Source organism: Aythya marila (assembly GCF_965140915.1).
Source record: "Aythya marila genome assembly, chromosome: 2".
NCBI classification, from domain to species: Eukaryota; Metazoa; Chordata; class Aves; order Anseriformes; family Anatidae; genus Aythya; species Aythya marila.
This window is the reverse complement of record NC_139043.1, coordinates 131,092,538-131,113,892: the sequence shown is the minus strand read 5'-3', so window position 1 is coordinate 131,113,892 and position 21,355 is coordinate 131,092,538. Positions and strand designations below refer to the sequence as shown.

The 21,355-nt window shown below is 40.0% G+C and overlaps 1 protein-coding gene across 1 annotated transcript; it reads right to left on the bottom strand.

The window, feature by feature from the left end:
• Window positions 1-3,598: 3,598 nt before the first annotated feature.
• Window positions 3,599-19,820, bottom strand: OSGIN2 (oxidative stress induced growth inhibitor family member 2). The gene is made up of 6 exons (XM_082754292.1): window positions 19,538-19,820; window positions 16,597-16,751; window positions 12,820-12,956; window positions 10,689-10,880; window positions 10,144-10,235; window positions 3,599-8,265 (listed from the first exon to the last, which is right to left on the bottom strand). Exons 1-6 carry the CDS (start codon window positions 19,579-19,581, stop codon window positions 7,218-7,220), a joined length of 1,668 nt encoding a protein of 555 aa, XP_082610418.1. The 5' UTR covers window positions 19,582-19,820; the 3' UTR covers window positions 3,599-7,217.
• Between the last annotated feature and the right edge of the window lie 1,535 nt (window positions 19,821-21,355).

The following is a 21,355-nucleotide window of genomic DNA, read 5'->3' as shown; positions in this document are numbered from 1 at the left end:
TCTTGTTTCTTGTATTTCTGTGTAACAAACATTGAGGCTGTGTGGGGACTGCTTTTTTTTTTTTTTTAGTACCATGTATTATTTTTGTTCATGCTGCTCACAGGAAGGAGATGCACACAATATACAAACTAAATATACTTTTTATTAGCAAGGCTTTTAAAGTACAGTCTTGCATCCATCAGCTTAGCTGAACACAGTTTCAAGCAGGTTGGATTATTTCATGCACCACTGGAAGGGAGGACAGATGCTGTTTCTGTACAGAAACACCATCCTCAGCTTTAGCTTGCATCAGTTTCAGCTGACTTCCTGTCTTTCCCCCATCAGCTGGAGAAGCTAGGGTATTTTTTTTTTTCTTTTACAGGACTACCAACGTATTTTCCTTCTCACTGCTGAAGATTATGCTCTATTTTTGACCTCTCACACCCATGAGAATCCTCCCAGCTTTCGTTGTACACTTACTAGAGTCTTCTCTCAGGGCTGGTGCAGCAGGGTGGGTGGCAGGGCTGGCCTCTCCTGTGTCATTGCACTAATTCCTATAATCTAAAAAAGCATTTGTCATCAGCTTCAGTGTCCTGTCTGCTGACCTCCAGTCCTTCACCATGTTCCACATGTAGAAGCCTCTACACCAACTTCACCTGGTACATCAGTTGTAAGATCTACCCCCACCCAGATCTCCTAGCATCAATCCGTTCTGTAAAGAAAGCTTTTTGTCCGTGATGATTAAACTGTCTCTTCCCCATCACTTTCCCTCCCATACAACTTCCCCTTCTCTTGCTCCATTCAAGTTCCTGAATCTACCCACAACCACATTTGGCCACTCCAGTGTTTGGCTACTTCTGACTGCACCCTGGTTGTGCTGCTGTCTTCAAACCTAATCCAAACGTGGCGAAACCTGCATCAGCTGCCCTACCACTGTATTCCTCACTCCTCTTTGTACAAGTCTTTCATGACCACCACATTCTAGTGAGGTAAATCTGATTTTTGCCAACCATTTCCCAGTCTCCCCAACCAGCAACTTGCCCTGCCACTTGCTTCAGCACTCTGCTCGCATCCTTCTGCCCCAGCTTTGACCACTGAAATCTCTCTCAAGCATCCACTACAGCACCAGATCCATACAAAAACTTCTCTTCCCCCTTTCTGAACACAACAGCACTCTGAACGCCTTTGCCTCTCCACAGTTCCCTCCCCCCAAGAGTTCCCCACTTCTCTGGACCGGTAATTGCCTTCTTTCAGCTGAAACTCTTCCCGTATTATTCCTTTAGACTTTCATCTGTCATCAGTTTTCACACATGAAGATAAAACAAGCTTCACATGCATGCCTCTGGTAGGTTCTATCATCTAATCAAGGCTGAGGTTTTGCTCACAGTTCAAAAGGAGAATGTATTTAAGTTGACAGCAGATATTCTCTACAAGTTGTTTACGCTGAACATCTGAAAAAGGGGATGACCCAAACATACTACAGCAAAAGCAGAAATAGCAAGGCACGACACATGGAAATGTTTACTTAGTACCTCAAGCTCCAGATGCATCATGTGTGAGCAAAAAAAATAGGGTGGGAGAACATAAAATGTTAGCTCATTTAGAACTGCAATTCAACAACCAGAATACCAGAACCAGCAGCAATGGGCCAGGCTGGAGTACTGACTTCCCAAATTTTGCCAAGCAGATATAAGGTAACAGGATCAGTTCTTGAATTTTAGTGTTCACATAGAAGCTGATCCTAGAATTAAAAGTGAATCACTTCCTTCCACTCAGAGCAATCCCCAGAAGTCTACCACCAAATCTATCATCTTGTCCCTAGCTTTAGATTGTGGGCAACTTCTTTATATGTCCATTAAAAAAAAATATATATATATATATAATAAAATGCTGGGATTCTATAGTATTTTGTGAACTAGGCTTGTTATGTTTTCATTGTCTTCATGCTGGCATAGAGGTCTGCAGAGGGTGTCCAGGAACAAAGCTGAATTTCAGTTTGGAGCATCCACTGTAGACAATGCAGGCTGATGCATGCACATTGCTACTGATCCCATAATGGGGAGAGAGAGGAAAAAAATGCAAATTTGATAAAATTATGATATTGATGATATGGATCCATAATGGATCTCCAGAACAAGTTGATTCAAAATGATAGGAGAGCTAAGAATATGAAGTCTTTTTTTTTCTCCTCTGTACTATGGTCACCAGGTTGTAACAGTTGGGCTTAATATGCCTGATGAGCACAAAATAATCTTTCATGGAAAGTCACCCAATATGTAGATGGGTGTAACGTGAAGTCAAATTCAGGGTAATAAGCCTGCTTGAGCTGAAATGTTCCATAGTGCCTGCAAACACAAAGCCATCTTTAGAAGAGTGCTTAGACTCACTGTAATTACTATATTATATTGTAGCCCCTCCCAATCCTTGTTCCTTACACCAGATCTGTGGTCCCACACTTCCTAGTGCAACTCAAGCTTTGAGAATTAGCTGAACTCGACCAGCCCAGAAGTGCACCATATTCCCCAAAAGACAGTGTTGTCTTTCAGAAAAACAGGAATTCATAATGCAGCACCGAACTTCAAATTTGTCACCCCAATTGTCACCAAAGCCTTGTCTTCTGTCAAAAAAAATAAAAAAATAAAAAATTGTTTCTACTAAATAGAACGTATTATGGTCATTTCAAACAAAGCATGTATTTTCTTTTGGGTTAGGCAAGAAAAGGGAGAAGTGGATATCTAAAAGACACTTTATCAGTTGAACTACTGTGCTCCCATCTTGCTCTCACCCAGAAAAAAATCAACAAAAAACACTGATAAAAACCATCATAGCCAGAATGTTCTAAAATATGACCTAAAATAAAACCTAACAGTATAAATCTTCCAGCATTTTTTGTTCCATAACTTTTTCAAAATGAAATCATTACTGGGTTTTATTATCCATGTGATCAGCTGCCCTTAAGGTACACGTGTGCTACCTCATGCAGTTTAGAAGCAGCTGTGCTCTAGCAGCTTTAAAGCCAAGACTCCACTATTGCATGAAAATACCAGCTTTGTTTCTCACAAATGGAAAATACGGCATTGTATCAGAGCAACCAAGACTTGTCTCTTTGCACATCACCTTTCGGATCAAGGCTTAGGGCTTCCCACATGTTGCACTTCAGCACAACCTCCCTTAGGAGCCCATTAAAAACATATGGCAACAGATTAGACTAACAAATCCAGCACAACTCCAGCTGGATGTCACAGCTTGCATATCTGGATAGAAGAGGATGGGAGGAGACCAAGAGCCTATGAGTACTACAGGGGCTTGCTTTGGCACCTATAGTTTTTCAGTTAATATTGATCAGGTTCTGTACTGCTTTCCTGCTGCTTCTTCACTGGTCATTACTTGCTATTAGAGAGGACTCAGGAGTTAACAGATCTTACACCCTTTTTCCTCTCAAGAGCAGCTTGCCTAAAAACAGCTTTTAATGAGGTAAATTCCTTTCCTCCCCTTCCATGGGCTGTGCAAGCCAGGCCTTCCTCAAAGTCTGGGCCTTGTTCAAAGCTGGAAGAAATTAAATACTCCAGTTTCCTGGCTCTTACCCTTTTTTCCTCATTCTCAAGCCGCACGAAAAACCTACAGCCATCTCCTTCTACAGAATTGATGTTTTTCGTTAGGCAACCATCACACTGAGATTAATCATTAAAGAGGCACCTACACAACAGGCCATGGCGTACCCTGACAACTCCTGCAGTGCTGAGGACCCGTGGCTGTGGGATGCTCTTTGGTACCCCTTACTCAATGTATAGGCTCTGTTTCTGGAGCCTATACACCTGGTTCCTATGCTCGCTCTTGGCAAGCCAAGGTTGCGAGCTCCAGGCCATGCATTTACTTCAGAGCCAGAACAGGCTGATGTTACTGTCACCGCTCCGTGGGCTGCTTGCAGAAAGGACTCCTGCACTGATTCAGCAGGGCAAAATGAAGCCACGCTTTTGTGGAAAATGCTTTAAGCACAAGTCAATCAGCTACTAGATGCCAAAAGCTGTGCAATTTCTTACCACGGTTAGGTGCCTCCATGAGGAGCTGCCCATTGTTAAACAACTACATCCTAGATGGATTGTTAGGGAAATCGACTATGACAGGCCTTAGCCCCCAGTCCAACACAGCGGGATACTAATTAAAATAATCTTAATAATTTAGTTAGGAGATGCATTCAGCATTAAGAACCAAAAGTCAACTACAAAAGATATTTTCCCACTAGCCTTTTACAAAATACACAGCATGATTAACGTACCTTTATAAATTCTGTAAATCCAAATAAAATTCCTTTAGTTAAAAGTTACATTTTTCCTGTGTATCAGTAATAACGCTGAAGTAATAAGCATCCTTCTTATTCACACAGTATTTGAAAGCTTATCTTTCCCACTGAAAGAAGAGCTGAAGGAAGCACACAGTTTCCCTGTTGGGAACTATTATAGCATAAAGGAAATTCAAATATATATATATACACACATTCTTTTTGAAATCTGAGAGAACACGTTTCCCCAAAAGAGCTATCCAGTGCCAGCATCTAATTCATAATAAATAGAGTAATTATCATAATGCTTTAGGTAAAACTATCTTAAGGTAAAGCTATCCTAACCAAGTTAAATTAATTTTTACATCTTATTCTTATAGCCATACCTAAGTGGAGAGCAATGGAAACATCTCCCAGATAGTCAGAAACCCAAATGTCAGAAAGTCCAGCTGCAACTTTAAAACTAGCAATTTCTAGAAGAAACAGGATGATTTTTAGTACAGCTTCAGTCAAAAGTAGTTTTATACTGGCAGACTAACAAACACGACCACTGAGAAAATTGCTCTGCCCAGCTAACATGTCTTATTATTTAATCTCAGAGGTACTGAGAAGACTGACAAAAAGAGGAAAGCAATTAAAGCTCAAGGTATTATAACATTGCTGTGAAAGTTACCTGTACAATGGGCTGGACAGAAATCGCTCACATTGTTTGTTTCTGCCATGAGCACAGCCCATAAACAGCTGCAGCAGCTGAAGCTAGGGATTTGGCTGTTTGGACCTCTCCCTTCTTTGCTTCCCTTGTTTTGTTGGCATTTTGTTTCAGGTGACAAAGGGATATGCTCTAACATGCTGCAGTATGTTGTATTTAGAAATTTATATTTATACAAAAACTGAAGGAATTTAATCACAGTGCAGATGTATTCCCGATATATTAACTGCCATAAAGTTCTGTAATCAAATATTTATCACTTGCAACACCAATTCTCAGTTGAAATGATTAGGTATCACAGTTTTAAGATAGATTTATATATACATACAGTTTCTGCTAAAGAAGGCTAATTATAGAATTTCAATTCATTTATAAATAAGCCTAAGATTTAGCATAATTAAAGCCAGCTCAAATCAGTATAAGAAAATCTTAACTACTGAAAATGTATGGTTAAATTCAACCTTGTAGGCAATGCAGAAAATAAAGTCTGCCTTCCTTATGTTTGCATTTACGCAATTCAGTTGGCTCTAAACTAAGATTTATCAGTAGTAGCATCATTTCATAACGACTTTTGCCCTCCACTGAAAAAAGTCATTTTAATCTTTGCATACTTAGCCTTGTCAACTAAAGTCTGTGCAAGTCTGATTACCTTACTCAGACGCATAAAAGCCAGCAGTAGTCACAGAACCCAATAGCTCAGTTGGCACAGAATGCAGGCATTTGTTGCATATAGATACCTACAACTTGGGGAAAATAAGCTGGGATACCAGCAAGCACTAATAGTTTCACAAAGTCTAAGCCTAGAACTTATTTCCTTTAAAAATCTGCTCAAGTTCTAACATGGAGATTTTAATCATGCACATACAGTATCTTAAACTAACGTGATATTCTTCAACACAGAATGAAAATGAAAACCAAATGAAAAACTAGATGTAGTACCATCTGTTCGATCACAATGGACCTGAATTAAAGTGTGTGGTAATGAATCAAAACCAAGCAATTAATCTACTGAGAGTTCTGGATGGTAATCCTCTAACTGGCTGTTGCTTATCTTACTACAGCCAAAAACCCTAGAGCATGTTTAGGTAAACAAAAATCCAGGCCTTACATTATGGAGCAGAAATGCAAAACTTCAGAGGTAGGTACACGTTAGATCTTTGTATTTTATAGCAAACTAGTATTTTATATGAACTATGTTTGTTTTCTTTAAGCTGGCTGTGAGTATAATCCTTTTCCATGACATTAAAAAAAAAAAAAAAAAAACAACAAAAAACTGCAAAGCAAAATAGTTTGTGTTACGTGCTGATCTAGGAGGAAAAAACAACCAGTACTTGGCCAAACGGGAGACACTAATAACTACCACCCACCTTCATCACTCAAGTGATCCCATTCAGTCTTCCTGAGCTAAAAGGCAAAAAATTGAAAAGCTTTCTCATGTACTTAGATTTCTTTTTCAGTAGCACACTATTCATTATATTGACACTGTAATAAGAGCACTTACATCAGTACTTTATTGTTTATGTTGATGAGTATTCTCAGAACATACACATCACTGAAGGGGAACATCTCATGTCAGTCTTTCTGCACTCACCAAAATCTAGGCATAGTGTGAAAAAACATGAATGAATCGTCAAATCATGCACTGAAGATTAAACTGGAATGCCTGTTCTTTTATTCCAATTTCCAAGTTGAATAATTTGGAACTGTTGACCAATACTTCTCTGCTTAGAGAAATCCTTTGTATTAAAAAAACATTTTACTAAGTGCTCATTCTTCCTGTGTTACTATGGCAAATAAATAAAACCCTCACTTCAAACAGAAGGCTCCAAATTTGCTTTGGGACCAAGAATCACTTTGTACTAGGAGTCTTCTGCTTTTAAAAATTATCTTAATTTCAGGATAAGAATATTTTGTCAGGTTTGACACTACAAGATAAACCCACTCTGGCATGCATTGCTTTTCCCAGAGGAAGTCTGCTCTTTCAAGCTGAGCAAGAGATGACAGGCAGGTCAATAGAAGTTAGTCTCATTTTCTGTTTCTCTGGAAGTAATTCCAGTGGAGTAGAGATCAGTTGTAACAGCAGATCACATTTTTGTATTTTGAAAGGAAGTATAGTGGTATTAGCATCCTTTACCAAACAGTACAAGTACAGGTTACTTGTATACAGAAATATGACTGCTAACAACTTTTGCTGTCAGTACTTTGTTAGACTACGTCTAATTTCGTATGTGAAAGTTTCTATAGCCTTATTTAAGGTACCCCATCACCTCCTCCATCCCCACTTTCAATCAATTCATGTTTCTTCTTTTGTCTTATTGCCAAGCATCGTGCAATACCCAGTGCACCTCCTTTTAAAAACCGTACAAAGTTGTCTCCAACCAGAGGACCTAAAGCAAAGAGGTTTGCTTCTTTAGTGCATTCATAAGTATATGGATCAATCTCTATAGGATTCCCCTTGCATGTGATGGGCTGATTTGAGTGATGACCTATGCTATGCCCTTGGTCCTTTAGGAAGAAAAGATTTGGGTGAGAACCTATCAGAACTAAGGCTACAGAAAACTTCAGAATTTTCTTCAGTCCAGAGGCACTCTGAAGAACACATTTCATTTCAGGCTTGAAGGAAAGTACATTGTGTTCAGGGAAACTAGTGTAAGCAGAATGCAGATTAGAGTCCACAGTGTGTGACTGAGTACACATCATATGATAGACCTTATGGTATTCAGGGTAAAGCTTTTTAGGTAACTGTTTGAAAATCAGGCTTGTATCAGTAACTCTTCTACGAAACACATGAATTACTGGGATGTTGTTGTTGTAGGCACACAGTACTGCATCAGCTGCTGTAAGTCCGGCACCCACAATTAATACAGGGTCTGCTTTCCCACGCAGCTTTCCTTTGCTGATAGCAGCCCCAAAGTCAGACATGGAATGAAGCACAAAAGGGAAATCTTCTCCTTCAACTTGCAGTCGGCCAGGAGAATCAAAGCTTCCAGTGGCAAGAGCCACATTCTCAGCAAAGAGGCAGAAGGGCACATGAGAACCATCCGTTGCTCGCTGATAACCTCTAACTTCCCAGTTTCGCTTGATCAGTGATTTCTGTCCATCTTCCATTTCCAAATGCTGCGTTGAAATATCTTCACTAAGTTGACTTCTATTTTCATCATCCTCTTCTCGATAAAGCCTGGATACTGATGTTATATAAACATTGTCTCTGAAATTCTTCTGGAGGCCCATGACTTTAACATAGTGTTTATAATAGCAAGCAATTTCTTCTGGCATTACACGGTCACTCTTTATATTTCTGAAATAGAATCGAATGGTTCCAGTTAATATTAACACCTTAGCAGTAGTTTCAACATCATATATGATATAATACCTGACAGTCAGATGTAAAAGGATTGAATCTGTTCCGTTTAACTACAGAGTTCAATATATTTGAACTTAGTTTTATTCGCTGTCTTGATTCCTGATATACAAGACAAGCTTTTTTTTTTTTTTTTTTTTAAATAATCAACTCTTTTAATTGTAAAGTGCTAAGGTGATGAGCAAATTAAACATGAATACCCTGTATCACAGTAGATCTATGTGGAAGCATTTTACAAAGCCAGTTTAACATCATGACCACCAACAATATAATACTGGCTAAACAGTACTCAACGACAACATACAAATTACTTAGTTACTTGAAGTACATGCTAACTTTGAAGTATATTGAAGACTACTCAACTCAAAAGACCTATCCTTTTAGTACAGGTAAGTTCAGTTAATTCAGTTAAGGATCAAAATAAGTAGTTCCATATCACAGAATTAAGTCCCACAGAAATGAAAAAAGCAAGCCTCACACAGAACCTTAATACACACGTGAATAGGATTACGATAGTCAAATGCCCAAAAAAAAAAACATTCTTGCATTGGAATCCTGGTATTACATCTATGCTTTTCATGTTTACTGCTGTATTTACAACAAATTTAAGCTGAAGGTATAATTGTTTTGAACAGTTGCATGAATTCTGCTGCTTCTTTAGAAGCAAGCTCTAAGAAGCCAAAAGCAGTGAACATTGGGTAGCCACAGAATTACACTCTGAAGCACATTTACAAGAGATAGGGTTACTTACCCTAACAGATTAACAAAACAGTAACCTGAACATTTAGAAGTACATACACTACTCTGAAAACCTGATGAGATATTTATTAGAGAGGTTGGCTGCAAGTGTCACACCTGTTTTAAGGAAACCATTTCACACGACTACAAGTTTTAATTATCTATGTTTTTTAATATGCTTGTTTAATTGTAGTAAAACTGGTCAGCATTTCTTTTTTTAGTATTGTTGAAAATTATAATATCAACAAATTAGCTTCAGATAATAAGCAGCTTATGGGATTTCAGTTCATACGGAGGCAAGACTACTGTCATTATCTAAGAAAGCGATTAAAGAACAAAGGTACAGTTTCTCTCCACTGTGTTGTCCTGAAACGAGTAACAGTCTGCTCAAACACACATGCCCAATTCAAAACAACAGCTTCCTTTAATTAGAATTACGTCAGGAAAATTGAAATTTTATAAAGAGCCTATGCACAGTTCATCTATTGACACAGGCATTTGTGAACTAATTGTATCCTTGAAGCAAAGGCCATGGAATCATACAAGACAGAATTTTTTCTTTAAAATGTTTTTTCCAAGGAATTTACAAGAAAATAATATTGAGAAGTAATGAATTATTCTCAACAATACAACTGATAGCAACATTTTAGATGCTGCAGCTTTGTCTGTAAAGCAAAAGCTGAAAAATACTGACTTCCTGAATTACAAGAAAGCTACCGTGCACAGCAACTTAAGTGACATCCACAGTGAAAGAGGAACTTGTGATACTTCTGTAGATTTTGAATGCCTAAAACTACTTACAGTAACAGCACTTATTTGAGAAATGTTGTTAAAACACAACATTGCTAGTATGTATGCTTTTGATGCACTCAAAGCCATTATTCTGTTCAACCACTGTCAATTTTCTTTCAGAGTGCACACAGCAGTATCGTTTCTAGTGCCATCAGGCAATTAAATACACTAAAAAAGAAGCATTCCTGTAAACAATGAAGCTTGAATGTTTTCCAGTTCTTAAAATAGTGTTGTCTATCTTACAGCAACTGTATGTTTCCCAAATGCATTATGCAGCATCTCTACCTGCGCTTGCTAGCTGCCCACTCCTTAAAGGTGAGCCCGGGAAGTTCCATCCAGTCTCCAAAACTGATGGTTAGCATAGAGCCTTCCATGGACTAAGGAAGAAAAACAAGAGGCATGACCAGATAAATTTCAAACGGATACTTTTACATAAAAGTAGAACAAGTGAAAGGGAAAATTATTAATAAAGTTATTTATAAAACTTATTTATAGAAGTTATTGTTATTTATAAAAACACAAAACAAGAGAAAAGCATAAAAGCAACAGGATGAATACATTAAGATTTAAGATTTTGTATAACAGCAGCTGAAAACAATACGAAAAAAAGCCAGAGAATACTCCTTAGTATAATTAAGTTTAAACTAATAAAAAACGTAAGACAGCAGTCATGGTGATGATTCCCAAAATTAAGGGTAATGTTTCATCTCTAACATACTTGACCTTTGGTAAATGAAATTGCCATTACCATCTAAAACAACCTTAGCAAGACAATTCCTAGACCATAAAATTATCAAGTTACCATCCAGTAATATAAAATATTTACTCACATGCCAAGCCCCACCAGGTGGTCCTTTACCAAGCACTATATGAGGAATATAATTATGTTGCTCTAGCTTCCAGTGCAAAACTGGTGGGTAGTCATACCCAAAGTCAGCATCAGGATGCAGGAGTGTATCAAAAAGCACAGCAACTGGGTTTGAAGAGCGTCCTTCGAGGCCTTCAGACAGGTACTCTAGATCCTGAAGTACGAGAGTTACAACTTTCACTGTTTATCATGCTGTTCTGATGTACAGAAATTGAATTTGATGTACGAACACCACAATTAGTTCAAGTTGCATTTTAAGTAGAAATATGTAGTGTAGAAATTAAATCAGAAGTTTTTAGAAATAACAACCATGATTCAGTTCTTCTCTAACTTTTTATATTATAGATTTCTGCCATTTGAGAATTATGTGCTAGTGCAGTAATACCAAGGCAGGTCATTATTTGAAAAATTGGGACAAATGTTCAGAGAACAGAGTAACTTAATAGCATTTTTATTTATAGGTAACAGACTGCTTTTAACAGAGAATTGCTAGTATTTCTAGGAGTCTCATTTTGACAAAGCAAAAAAGGAACCTAAAAACATCATTTCAAAGATCAAGCAGAAAAGGGTCCTCTGACTGCTCGTGTAGTTCTAACAGCAAGTTTATTTTATTTTGAAATAATGGCAGTACTGGAAATACTGATTTTAAAAATTAATTAGAATTAGACTTGTTTTTACAAAGCAGTTCATCTTGAGAACTATTTCTAGAACATTCTAAAATGTTTTCATATTTCAGCATCTATTAGCCAGCCACATTGTCCTATTTCAAAACACTGTGATGCAGTGGCAAATGTTTGAAAAAGAGAATAAAAATCTGAAGAGAAAAATGTCTTTTTGCTGACAAAGACAAGTTTGGCTTCCAAAACTGCGAGAACATACAGGGGAGTGAGGGAGGATGAAGTATATGTAACACCTATAGCCAAAAGCTAAGTCAACCTACTTTCCAGCCAAAAAACAAACCTTGAAACTGCATTGCATGCAAATGGCAGAGTACTAAAACCAAAAAGCCCCAAACCAAAGTCAACCAACCTTAACTTCCCCATGACGTGTTTATATTTCAAAAAATTTATTGTCACATGGGCAATACACTCGCTGACTGCACAGTGAGTAATCAATCAGCAGTGTGATGAGATGAGTAGAAAATGATAATACAGAAAACAAATGGGGAGAAAAATAAAGGAGAAGATTTAACTGTTCAGATGGAATGGGAAAATCAGATGTATGCAAGTATAGCAGATACCAAACAGCAGCAGTTGTAAAGTTGTGAACGCAAACAGTTAAGGATGCATACTGTTCAGAAAAGAAAAGTGTCCCTAATGGTACCAAAAAAAAAAAAAAAAAAAAAAAAAGTCTTAATGAGAACTGTATTATTTGGGAATATTTTAATTTAAAGACCAAAGAATACATGTTGCTAATGTACTTCAACAATAGTGCCCAAATGTTCCAGGACATGAAAGCAGGAATTCCTGAGTCAGCTATTCACTGACCAAGTAAGTGATGCTTTAGACACTTTTGGCAAGTAATAAAAACACAACAAAGGGCAGATTGTAAAACCAAAAGCCACCACAAACAAGGAAAAATTCCTAAAGGACCAAAAAAACACCACAAACACACACCAGCCTTGGATCAAGTGATTATGAATTAATGTCATTTAAATCAACAGAAGAACAAAGTAACTCATTAATGCTTTAGAAACATGATAATCTAGCTGGGCTGGTTATGTATAATTTTTTTCTGCAATCTACTTTTTTTTTTTTTTTTTTTTTGGATACCCACTTCTTAAAATGTACTGTTTTTAAACTGAAGTGTCCTATGTGTAATTTGTTACAAGCCACTGAAGAAGGTATATACTGCTCTTTATTTTACAGGTAAGAAAAGCAGAGGCCAATGAGTGAAGCTAGTTGTTTGAGGCCACACAGCTTTAATGTTATCTAATTCTTTGTGGGGTGAGAGTGTTAAGGCCTTTTTCATCTACAGCACTACTTGTGTAAGCTGCAAAAGCATTTTAAATAGGATCATTACAGAAAGACTACTGTTTCATAATCTAGCTTGTAGAATGGAAAGATCTGGACAAGATGGCAAAAAAAGCTTACCTGATCAACAATGGAAAGATGTCGAGCTTCTTCTAGTTTTGTATGTAGAATGGGGTTTGGATGTACAGCTTCAGGAGACAAATATGGCCTGTACCCAGACAGCAGGTACGAAAGACAAATTCCTGAAGGTCCATTTCCTATTAAAGAAAGAAGTAACTGTTTTAGAAACTCTAGGTTATTGACAGTTTTACTAAGTACTGAAATCTTGTTGCTGCTTATTCGATGAAAGTAGTATAATGCAATACCATTTGATTCAAAGCACCTTATAATCCTCACAGGAAAATAAAGCCTGACACAGGAATTTCCTCCAAATAAGCCAAGCACAATCTTTTTCAGGTAAGAAATGTATGTATAACCGTTTTACGCTACGAAAAAAATGCACATAAAGTGATTTAGTAATTCAGTATGTCAGATTCACTGATCTTGTGTGAAAGTGATCTGATGGAAGGGATGTGGTCTACATGTCAATCACAGTATTCAATCTGAGTATTGCTACCACCTTACAACTTTATGCTCCCACTTACACTACATACTGTAAGACACAAAACAATGACAACCTGGAGTATGCACTCTTTAGGTCTACCCATAAAATAAAAGGAAAAAAAAAAGCAGAAAGCTGAAGATGGTACAAGTCAGCATGAGAAATTATATATACAACATAAGGCAAAAACATAGATGTAGTAAAGTACAAGAAACGTTTAAAACCACATTCAGTAGTATGTTTAACAGCAACAATATAAATTTAAGCTTTCTATATCCCCTCCATTTTACAGCTTTTTACAATTCATTTATGTGAATTATTATAATTTTAATAGGTTAACCTACTTGCAAATGGTTATTAAAGCTGTGAAATGGATGGAACCAAAATGTTACTGTACTATAAATATTTCTATTTGTTTGACTAGTATTAGACAAAGCAGGGGATCACATTTTAACGTGTGAATATAGAAATAACGTTCATGTTGCAAGGTCAAATATTAAAATCTAGGGAAAGCTTATGTCATAAAAGAATACTTAAGTTCTGCAGAATAGCACAAGGGATTCTATCGCTCCTCTTCCTCATTAACTGAATGAAAAGCCCAGTGTTCTCCTAATGAGGCGCTATTCAGTATTTTGCATTTGTTTTCCATCTAGAGTGGCATGCATGGTATTTACTACACGCTATTCAAATTCTAGGCTAAAGTTAGCCATTTATTCATGCTTTTATATAGCACTCATTGTTAGGATGCTAGCTTTTATTTCCTGTCATTCCAACTCTTGATCTCTAGAGTTCACCCTTTGCCTCCTGTTCCCCATTATCTCTGGGCACGTTGTTTCCATCTTCTGTTCCCAGTCCCACTTCAATGCCTGTCTCCTCACTTTTCTGATTTTTCAGTCCTCAAATTCCCCAACAGTTTGCTCAAACCTTGTTTCACCTGTTCATTCCCAATCTTTGTACATCAGATCTTTCTCCCTTTTCCACCATGCTACAGTCATCACCCTGGTCCCAAGTAGCAGGACATCCCATACTTGATTGCAACACTGTTTAAGTACTATTACAGCTATTGTCCATGAGAAGAAGGCTTACTAACAGGTGAAGTCAAAGGCTGATTCTTCTAGTCAGCCTTCAGTGAAGATGTTTTTCCATGAACCTAGAACCTGCACTGCTATGGAAGGCTGCAGGGTGCCTTAACAACTCTTACACCAATCTATTTTATGCACCAGTACATGGATGCAAAAATGCCTGTTCACTGTAAGAGCCATGAGGCAAAGAAGGAAAGCTGTGGTTTTCCATCACAGGGATCTTCAAGCTGCTATTTATTGTTATACACCTAAATCAAAAGCAAACAATCAACTTCAAACACAATTGCACAGACTTGTTATTCAGGTGAAAAATTAAGACTATATCGTGTTTACACAGTAATGATCAAAACCAGTGCAGATGACAAAGTTTAGCACAGAATATCTTCTAGATTTAGCACTCTAGCATCAATTTCTAGAATTTCAAGTCATTCAAATACAATTTACCAGTTTCTTCCCAATTTCCTGAGCAAAAGAAGTACAAGCCAGAAGCTACTTACAATTATCAGAGTAGCTTAGTACTCTTTACAGAACTACAATATACTACAGAGCACAAGTTTAAGAATTGTATCTTAAACTGGTCATCATACAGGGGAGAAACAGGATGGTAAAGTTACAGAGGGCAATAGAAGCCTTGTTCCATGATGAGGTTAATTTATTACACATGCCATCGTTTTTCCATCTAATTACTGAAATAGCACAAGGAAATAGCACTAGGAAGCTCAAATAAGGAACGTTTAACTCCAGCTACATAGGAATAGCACAGAGAAGATTAAACCAGTAGGCTGCACTTGTGTGCATATATGTATGTATGAGGGACACATACACAACTCTTTGTGTGGTTCTACTACAATATTAAGACCCGTTTAGATCCCTTCTAAGGCTTCTTCAGACAGCCAAACTTGGGATAGCAGGCTGCCCACGGAGATCAACCTGAGAAACTTCTCAAATGCATCTGTGAAACACCATTTGGGTAACGTATTTGTGTTTTTTACACACACACATACACACACACACCTCAAGCAGAAATAGTCAAAGCAGCTGTGTTTGGTACCAGCACATAGGAAAGCGTTCTAGGCAAAATAAGTATTGAGCACAGGTATTTGCATAACTTGTATTTGCAAAACTAAACAGTGAAAACTGAGTCATTAGCCATATGGCAAACCTATACTAAGGTTGATGAAATGCCAGGAAACTGTTGCTCTTCAATTATGATGCAGAACTCAGCAAGTGATTCACGTCTGTCACATCCACGTAAATGCGTTACATGAGCACTATTTTGAGCTGTCATGGAGAGCTCTGAGAACAGGCACTGTACAAACACCAGCCTTTCAAAGCTGAAGAGATTTACTGTGAACACATTGAGTCGAAACATTATTCTCTGGAATCTCTGCTTGTTTGCAGGTACAATTCAAGCTGTTGGTTTGCTTCAGTACCAACAGCTTTGAACTAGATTACTGAAAACCTCTTTTACTTCAGATCTTTTCTTTATCCTTTCATTGAGTCATGGCAGTAAGGAGCTGGTGAACAGCTGTTGCTGAAAGACCTTGGCCCAATACAAGTCACCCTGGCAGTCTCAATTATGCTGTGTACCTAGGGAGCCTGCTCCACTCTGCTGTGCTGTCATTCAGCAAGATTTTACAGGTACAAGCCTTTAGCTATTTAATCAAGACAACGTGCATTGCTCTCAACTGGTTGAGCTGACACAGATTCGCTTTGGAAAAGATGGGACAACATTCAGATGTCAGCGATGGACGCAACAGCAAAATGCAGCTAACGAGCAAAGTTAGCATTTAACCAATACACAGCACACATTTCACATTACGCTTTTGACTGTTTGTGTGACTCCACAAGTTTGTGGATCATTGCAACATCAACAGTCACCATGCAACCCGATGTAGACGTGGTATCGTGTTAATCAAGCCCTACATTATCAATACTAGGATCAAAACAGTTCTTCTGTTAAGACTCATGTATCTGCAGCCAAATAACACAGCTCATTTTGCCAAGTCACCATCTGAATTAAAATACACTCCGGTAGCAAGACTTTTAATATAATTTGATGTCACCGTTAATCATAACAACTTTATTTCTCTAATGAGCTTCTTCGGTGTAAGTACGTTAAGCATTATTTATTTTATGATAAATGACTTCATGTAGCAGGTTTATAAAAGCAACGGCAGTGACACAATTTCAAGAGTTAACAAAACAACTTACCTATTATTACTACAGGCAGAGTAAGGAGAGAGTCCCCAGGCAGAACAGTTTCTTCTATTAAAGGCATTCTTTTAATCTTCCTCCCAAGGCTGTCACCAAAATACTGGACGAAGGAATTCAAAAGCTGTCCTTCAGTTTCAGGGCTGCTGTAATTTCTAATTAACAAGGACAGATGGAAGAAAACTAAAAATGAAACAGTTGTAGTCGGAACAATTTCTTCAAAAATAAAGTTGCTTTTGACACTTTATTTGAAGAGCTACAGAATTAATGAAAACAAAGACTAAAACAGATATGCTTCATCCAATCCACAAAATTTTTACTCTTCAGCACAGCTTTTCTAACAGCAGATTTAAAATAAAAGTCTATTTTCTCCTAGAAGGTCTACAGCAAGATAACAAAAGGGACAGATGGCTCCACTGAGACACAGATTCCCAATTCGGTTTGCACAAAGACAGAGTATAACCAACAAGCATTATTTTGATCCACCACGCAGAAAACCTCGTTTCTCATTATCCTTATCAAAAGGGGAGGCATACACTGCCCAGCCAATTAACAACAGTAAGGCCAGCCAAAGACTGAAGGAGCAGCTGAGATACAACAGCAGGCATTCACACACCTTCCTACCTGCTGAGCAGCATGGAAGACTTCACTTCAACAAATGTTTGGAAAGGTAGAAGTGAGGCTACTCGGAGTCGGTAGAGATTCAAAAATGGAGAGAATTGAAATTCCTACAAACCCTAGATGCAGCCTATGGTGTTTTAAGCACTCTAAGAAAATCCTTTAACAAAAGGAATCATCTAACCATGAAGTTAACAAAAGGAATTACTATGCCCCATTCAGGTCAGCTATTGTAGGACAGACTGTTTTCACCACTCGTCATTTTCTTAATATTTGTCAGCTCTATGCAACACGCACTTGGGTTCCTCTCATAGTTCTTCACTCTAAACATGTTTCTATACTATGAAGACTTGTTTTTGATCATCTACTGCTTATTTAGTAGCTCTCTCTCAATTCTTTCCAGGTCATTGAAGAAGCACACACTTCATCTGCTTAACTATAAAAGCAAAGACAAATTAAAAATAATCTGTTACTGGCAATTATTTTACTAAATCTTCAAAATACAGACTTGACTCCTTGATTAAAAAAAAAAAAAAAAAAAAATCTACAAGCCTAAACAGTTTTAATAAGAAATGTAAAGGAATTAACTTGAGTACAAGCACTCTTACTTATTTCCTAAGAATCTACATTTATTAAAGCCATTTTGGAATTTCAGGAATTATTTTCTACATGGGACCAAAAAGCAGAAGATATCAATCCAACTCCCACAGCCACATAAGTGACGTACTGCCTCAACTCCCACAGCACTGAAAGTTCCCTTATGTATTTCAAAAAGACTTTCCTCAATGGAAATGGAACTAAAGCTAGAGAGAGCTGTAAAGGAATAGCAGCACCAGCACACAGTGAATACAGCTCTGTGATGGTTACAGTTCCTATAAAGTGGGGAAGCTATTCTGAAGTTGTATTTATTTCTGAAGGCAAGTACTCTATATCTGTATTTCCTGCACTACAGGAAAAAGAGTTTGCAAATTAGTGATTTGACTGAATTACCATCACACATTAGCTTCTCGTGATAACAGAAATGCATAAAACACAAAGTCCAAGTTAGATTAAAGTGAGAAGAAACCAAAGAGAAGACATTTAGTTATCATACTGCTTTTTTCATCTCTCTCTCTTTTTTTTTTTTTTTTTTTTTTTTTTTTTTACACATAGGTACAGGCAGCCTGTATTATCTTCCAGCCTTTGCTCAAAGTTATCTGAGGTAACGCTATTCTATGCCTTGCAAAAGAGAGGCTTACAGAGAGTAGGCATGTTTTAGTGCCATTTTAATATACCTCCCCTGCTAAATGGAAGCTAGAAACACAAAAGAAACACTTCAAAACCTCTCTTACAGGATGCATGTGCAGCTTTATAGAATCTCTAACAATAAAAACACTGCAGCTTTGAAAGCTGGCTGCAAACTACCCGACAGGTTTAGTGAAACTAACCTTGCACAGAAATGCCTGCATACAACATGCGGTTCCTCAGCTATTGTGCCTATGAAGCAGCAGATGAAGCACTGCTGTCAGGCGCGTGTCCTTCCTTTGTAAGGACATCATAACCCAAACCCGGTCAGATCCAGAGTTAGGATGTGAGTTTGTGGTCCCTGAGCCTTGAACAGCACAAGCCAGCAAGTACTAGAAGTTTTCATCTTATAAAAACTAATAGGCAGCTTTGCAGCGGTGGGGATTTGGTGAAGATATCACTGCCTCTGGTCCTGCAGAGATGCCAGAGGGCACGGGGGTGACTCAGTGCCAACGCCGGAGCTCGCTTCAGCTTCTGGTCGAGCCTCACCGCTTAACTGCAATAACTGCGCTACCGGGGTTCCGCACCTCGTCGTCATTTTTCCTTTTTAGTTAATTACCTTTAATTGATGCGGGGGAAAAATAAGTAGTAGAAAATGCATAGTATACATGTAAACGCTCTTCTCCCTTTGGAAGAAAACCGAATTAGCCTTTCAGCTGCCACACTTCACTGCAAGGCACAGCGCCGGAGGAGCCCTTTACAGGGGGCACTCGTGCCGGACCCCAGCCCGCCGCGGACTTGGAGCAAGAAACGCACAAACCGAGCATCCTGCGGCGGCCGGCTCACGGAAAACCCGTCACGGAATAAAATAAAAATAAAAATAACCACGGTTCGGTTCCAAGCTCACGCTCCGCGGGGCGAATCTAACACCTCCGGGGCTATTATTTTATTTTATTTTAATCAAACGACTGAGGAGAGCGCTGCGCACCGCCAGCACCGGAGCGAAGCAGGAGCCGAGCCCCGGCCCCGGCCGAGCCCCAGAAGCCGCCCGGGGAGCGGGCAGCCCCCAGCCCCTCGCCCGCCCCCCGTCGCCCCTCACCTGACGGGACCGGCCAGGGAGCAGCGGCAGCACCACACGGGCATGGGGGGCGCCGGCGGGGCCCAGCGGCGGGGCTGCGGGGAGGCGCCGGTCCGCGGCTCCCGCTCCTCCTCCTCCTCTTCTTCCTCCTCCTCCTTCTGCTGCCGCCGCCACCACCTCCACCACCACCACAGCGGGCCCCGCTCGGCGCCGCGCCGCCCCTCCGCCCCGCTCGCCGGCGGCTGCGGCTCGCACGCCGAGGGAGGAGCCGCCGCCAGCACCGGGAGGGACGAAGGGGAAGGGATGGATGGAGGGAGGGAGGGAAGGAGGGCGCAGCTTCCTCCTGCCGGCCCCGCCGCGCCTCCCCGAAGGAGGAGGAGGAGGATGAGGAGGCGGCGCTCAGCGCCTCAGCGGCGGGTAGAGACCGCGGGCAGGGCCCCCTGAGCCCGCAGCGGTTCCCTCGGTACCGGAGCAAGGCGCGGGCGCGGGCCGCTGCCTGCCCCAGCCCATATCGCCGCCCGCGGCCCCTCCTCCGCCGCCGCCTTGCCCGCCCTCCCCGCAGGCCGCCCAGGGTGGCTGGGGCACGGCCCGGTGGCACGGGCACACCTGCGGGCGGTCCTCGGCCCGGAGCCCCCCGGGCGCCCGCCCGTCCTCGGGCCGTGAAATGGCGGCCGCGGGGCCCCGGGCTGAGGGACGCGTGAGGGGTGGGAAGGAGCGCCCCGTGCCCCGGCGTCTGGGCCCGCAGGCCTGTGCGAGCTGACAGCCATGTGCGTAGGGAGAGCTGCTGCCGTGCTTCTGCTCGGAAACTTTAAAAAATAATAAATAAGTGAGGTGTTGGTGCTCTTCACACAGATTTTGAATCGGTGGCAGGTGAGGGACATACAGCGAGGAAGGGCTGTGGTGTTCCTGAATTACCCAACGCCGCAATGCCAACAGCCATCACCCAGCCTCTCATCCCGTCCTGTGTTTCTGTTTGTGGCACAATTGGGTTTCACGTGTGAAACGCACATGGGGGAATTAACAGAGCAGAAAGCTGACCAGATTACAAACTTTCCCAGCCACTAATACCAACCCATGTACAAGTACTTCATATACTTTATGTTATCTATTTCAAAATTTATTTTATCATCATAAATATTTTGCAGCTCCATATGCTTGCTTCGTGTTTGACTAGTCAGAGTTGGTGGGACCTCCCCAGTCCAAGCCCTCCTAAACCCCAGTACCACGTCCAGGCAGGTTTTGAATATATCTCCAAGGACGGAGGCTCCACAGCCTTTCTGGGCAACCTGCTTGGTTGTGAAGAGCCTGGCTCTTCATTCCCTCTCATCTGGTATTTAAACACATGGTAAGTTCTCCTGAGTGGTATCTTACTCCGGCCCAGGTCTCTCCACCTCTGCTCATTGCAGTCAGCCTGCTGTTCGAGACTCCCATGCCTTCCACTGTTTTTCGTAAAATATTAAGAAGCATTAAGGAAGAATGCTTATAACATCTCTGTTTATTTACAAAAAATCACAACCTTTTGCAGGGTTAAACTTGACAATTTGAAATGTTATTTTATGTGAATCTGTCTCATAAATCCATAATACCAAGACCTTAAAAGTCTGTAGAGTTAGCATGCCTGAAGTGGCTGTTGGTAGCTGACAGGCCAGTTCATCTCCAGGTTGTTTGTTCAACAGAGTGCCATGCCTATAGTGAGCAAATCATTACTGTTTAGTGGCATCGTTCCAGTTTCCACTAGAAAGGATGGCTTTGGATTTGGTAGATATACGCACTATAAAAACTTGAGGCAAAAGAACACAGTATCTGGGTTGTCCCACTGAGGAAATAGAGAATCTTGAC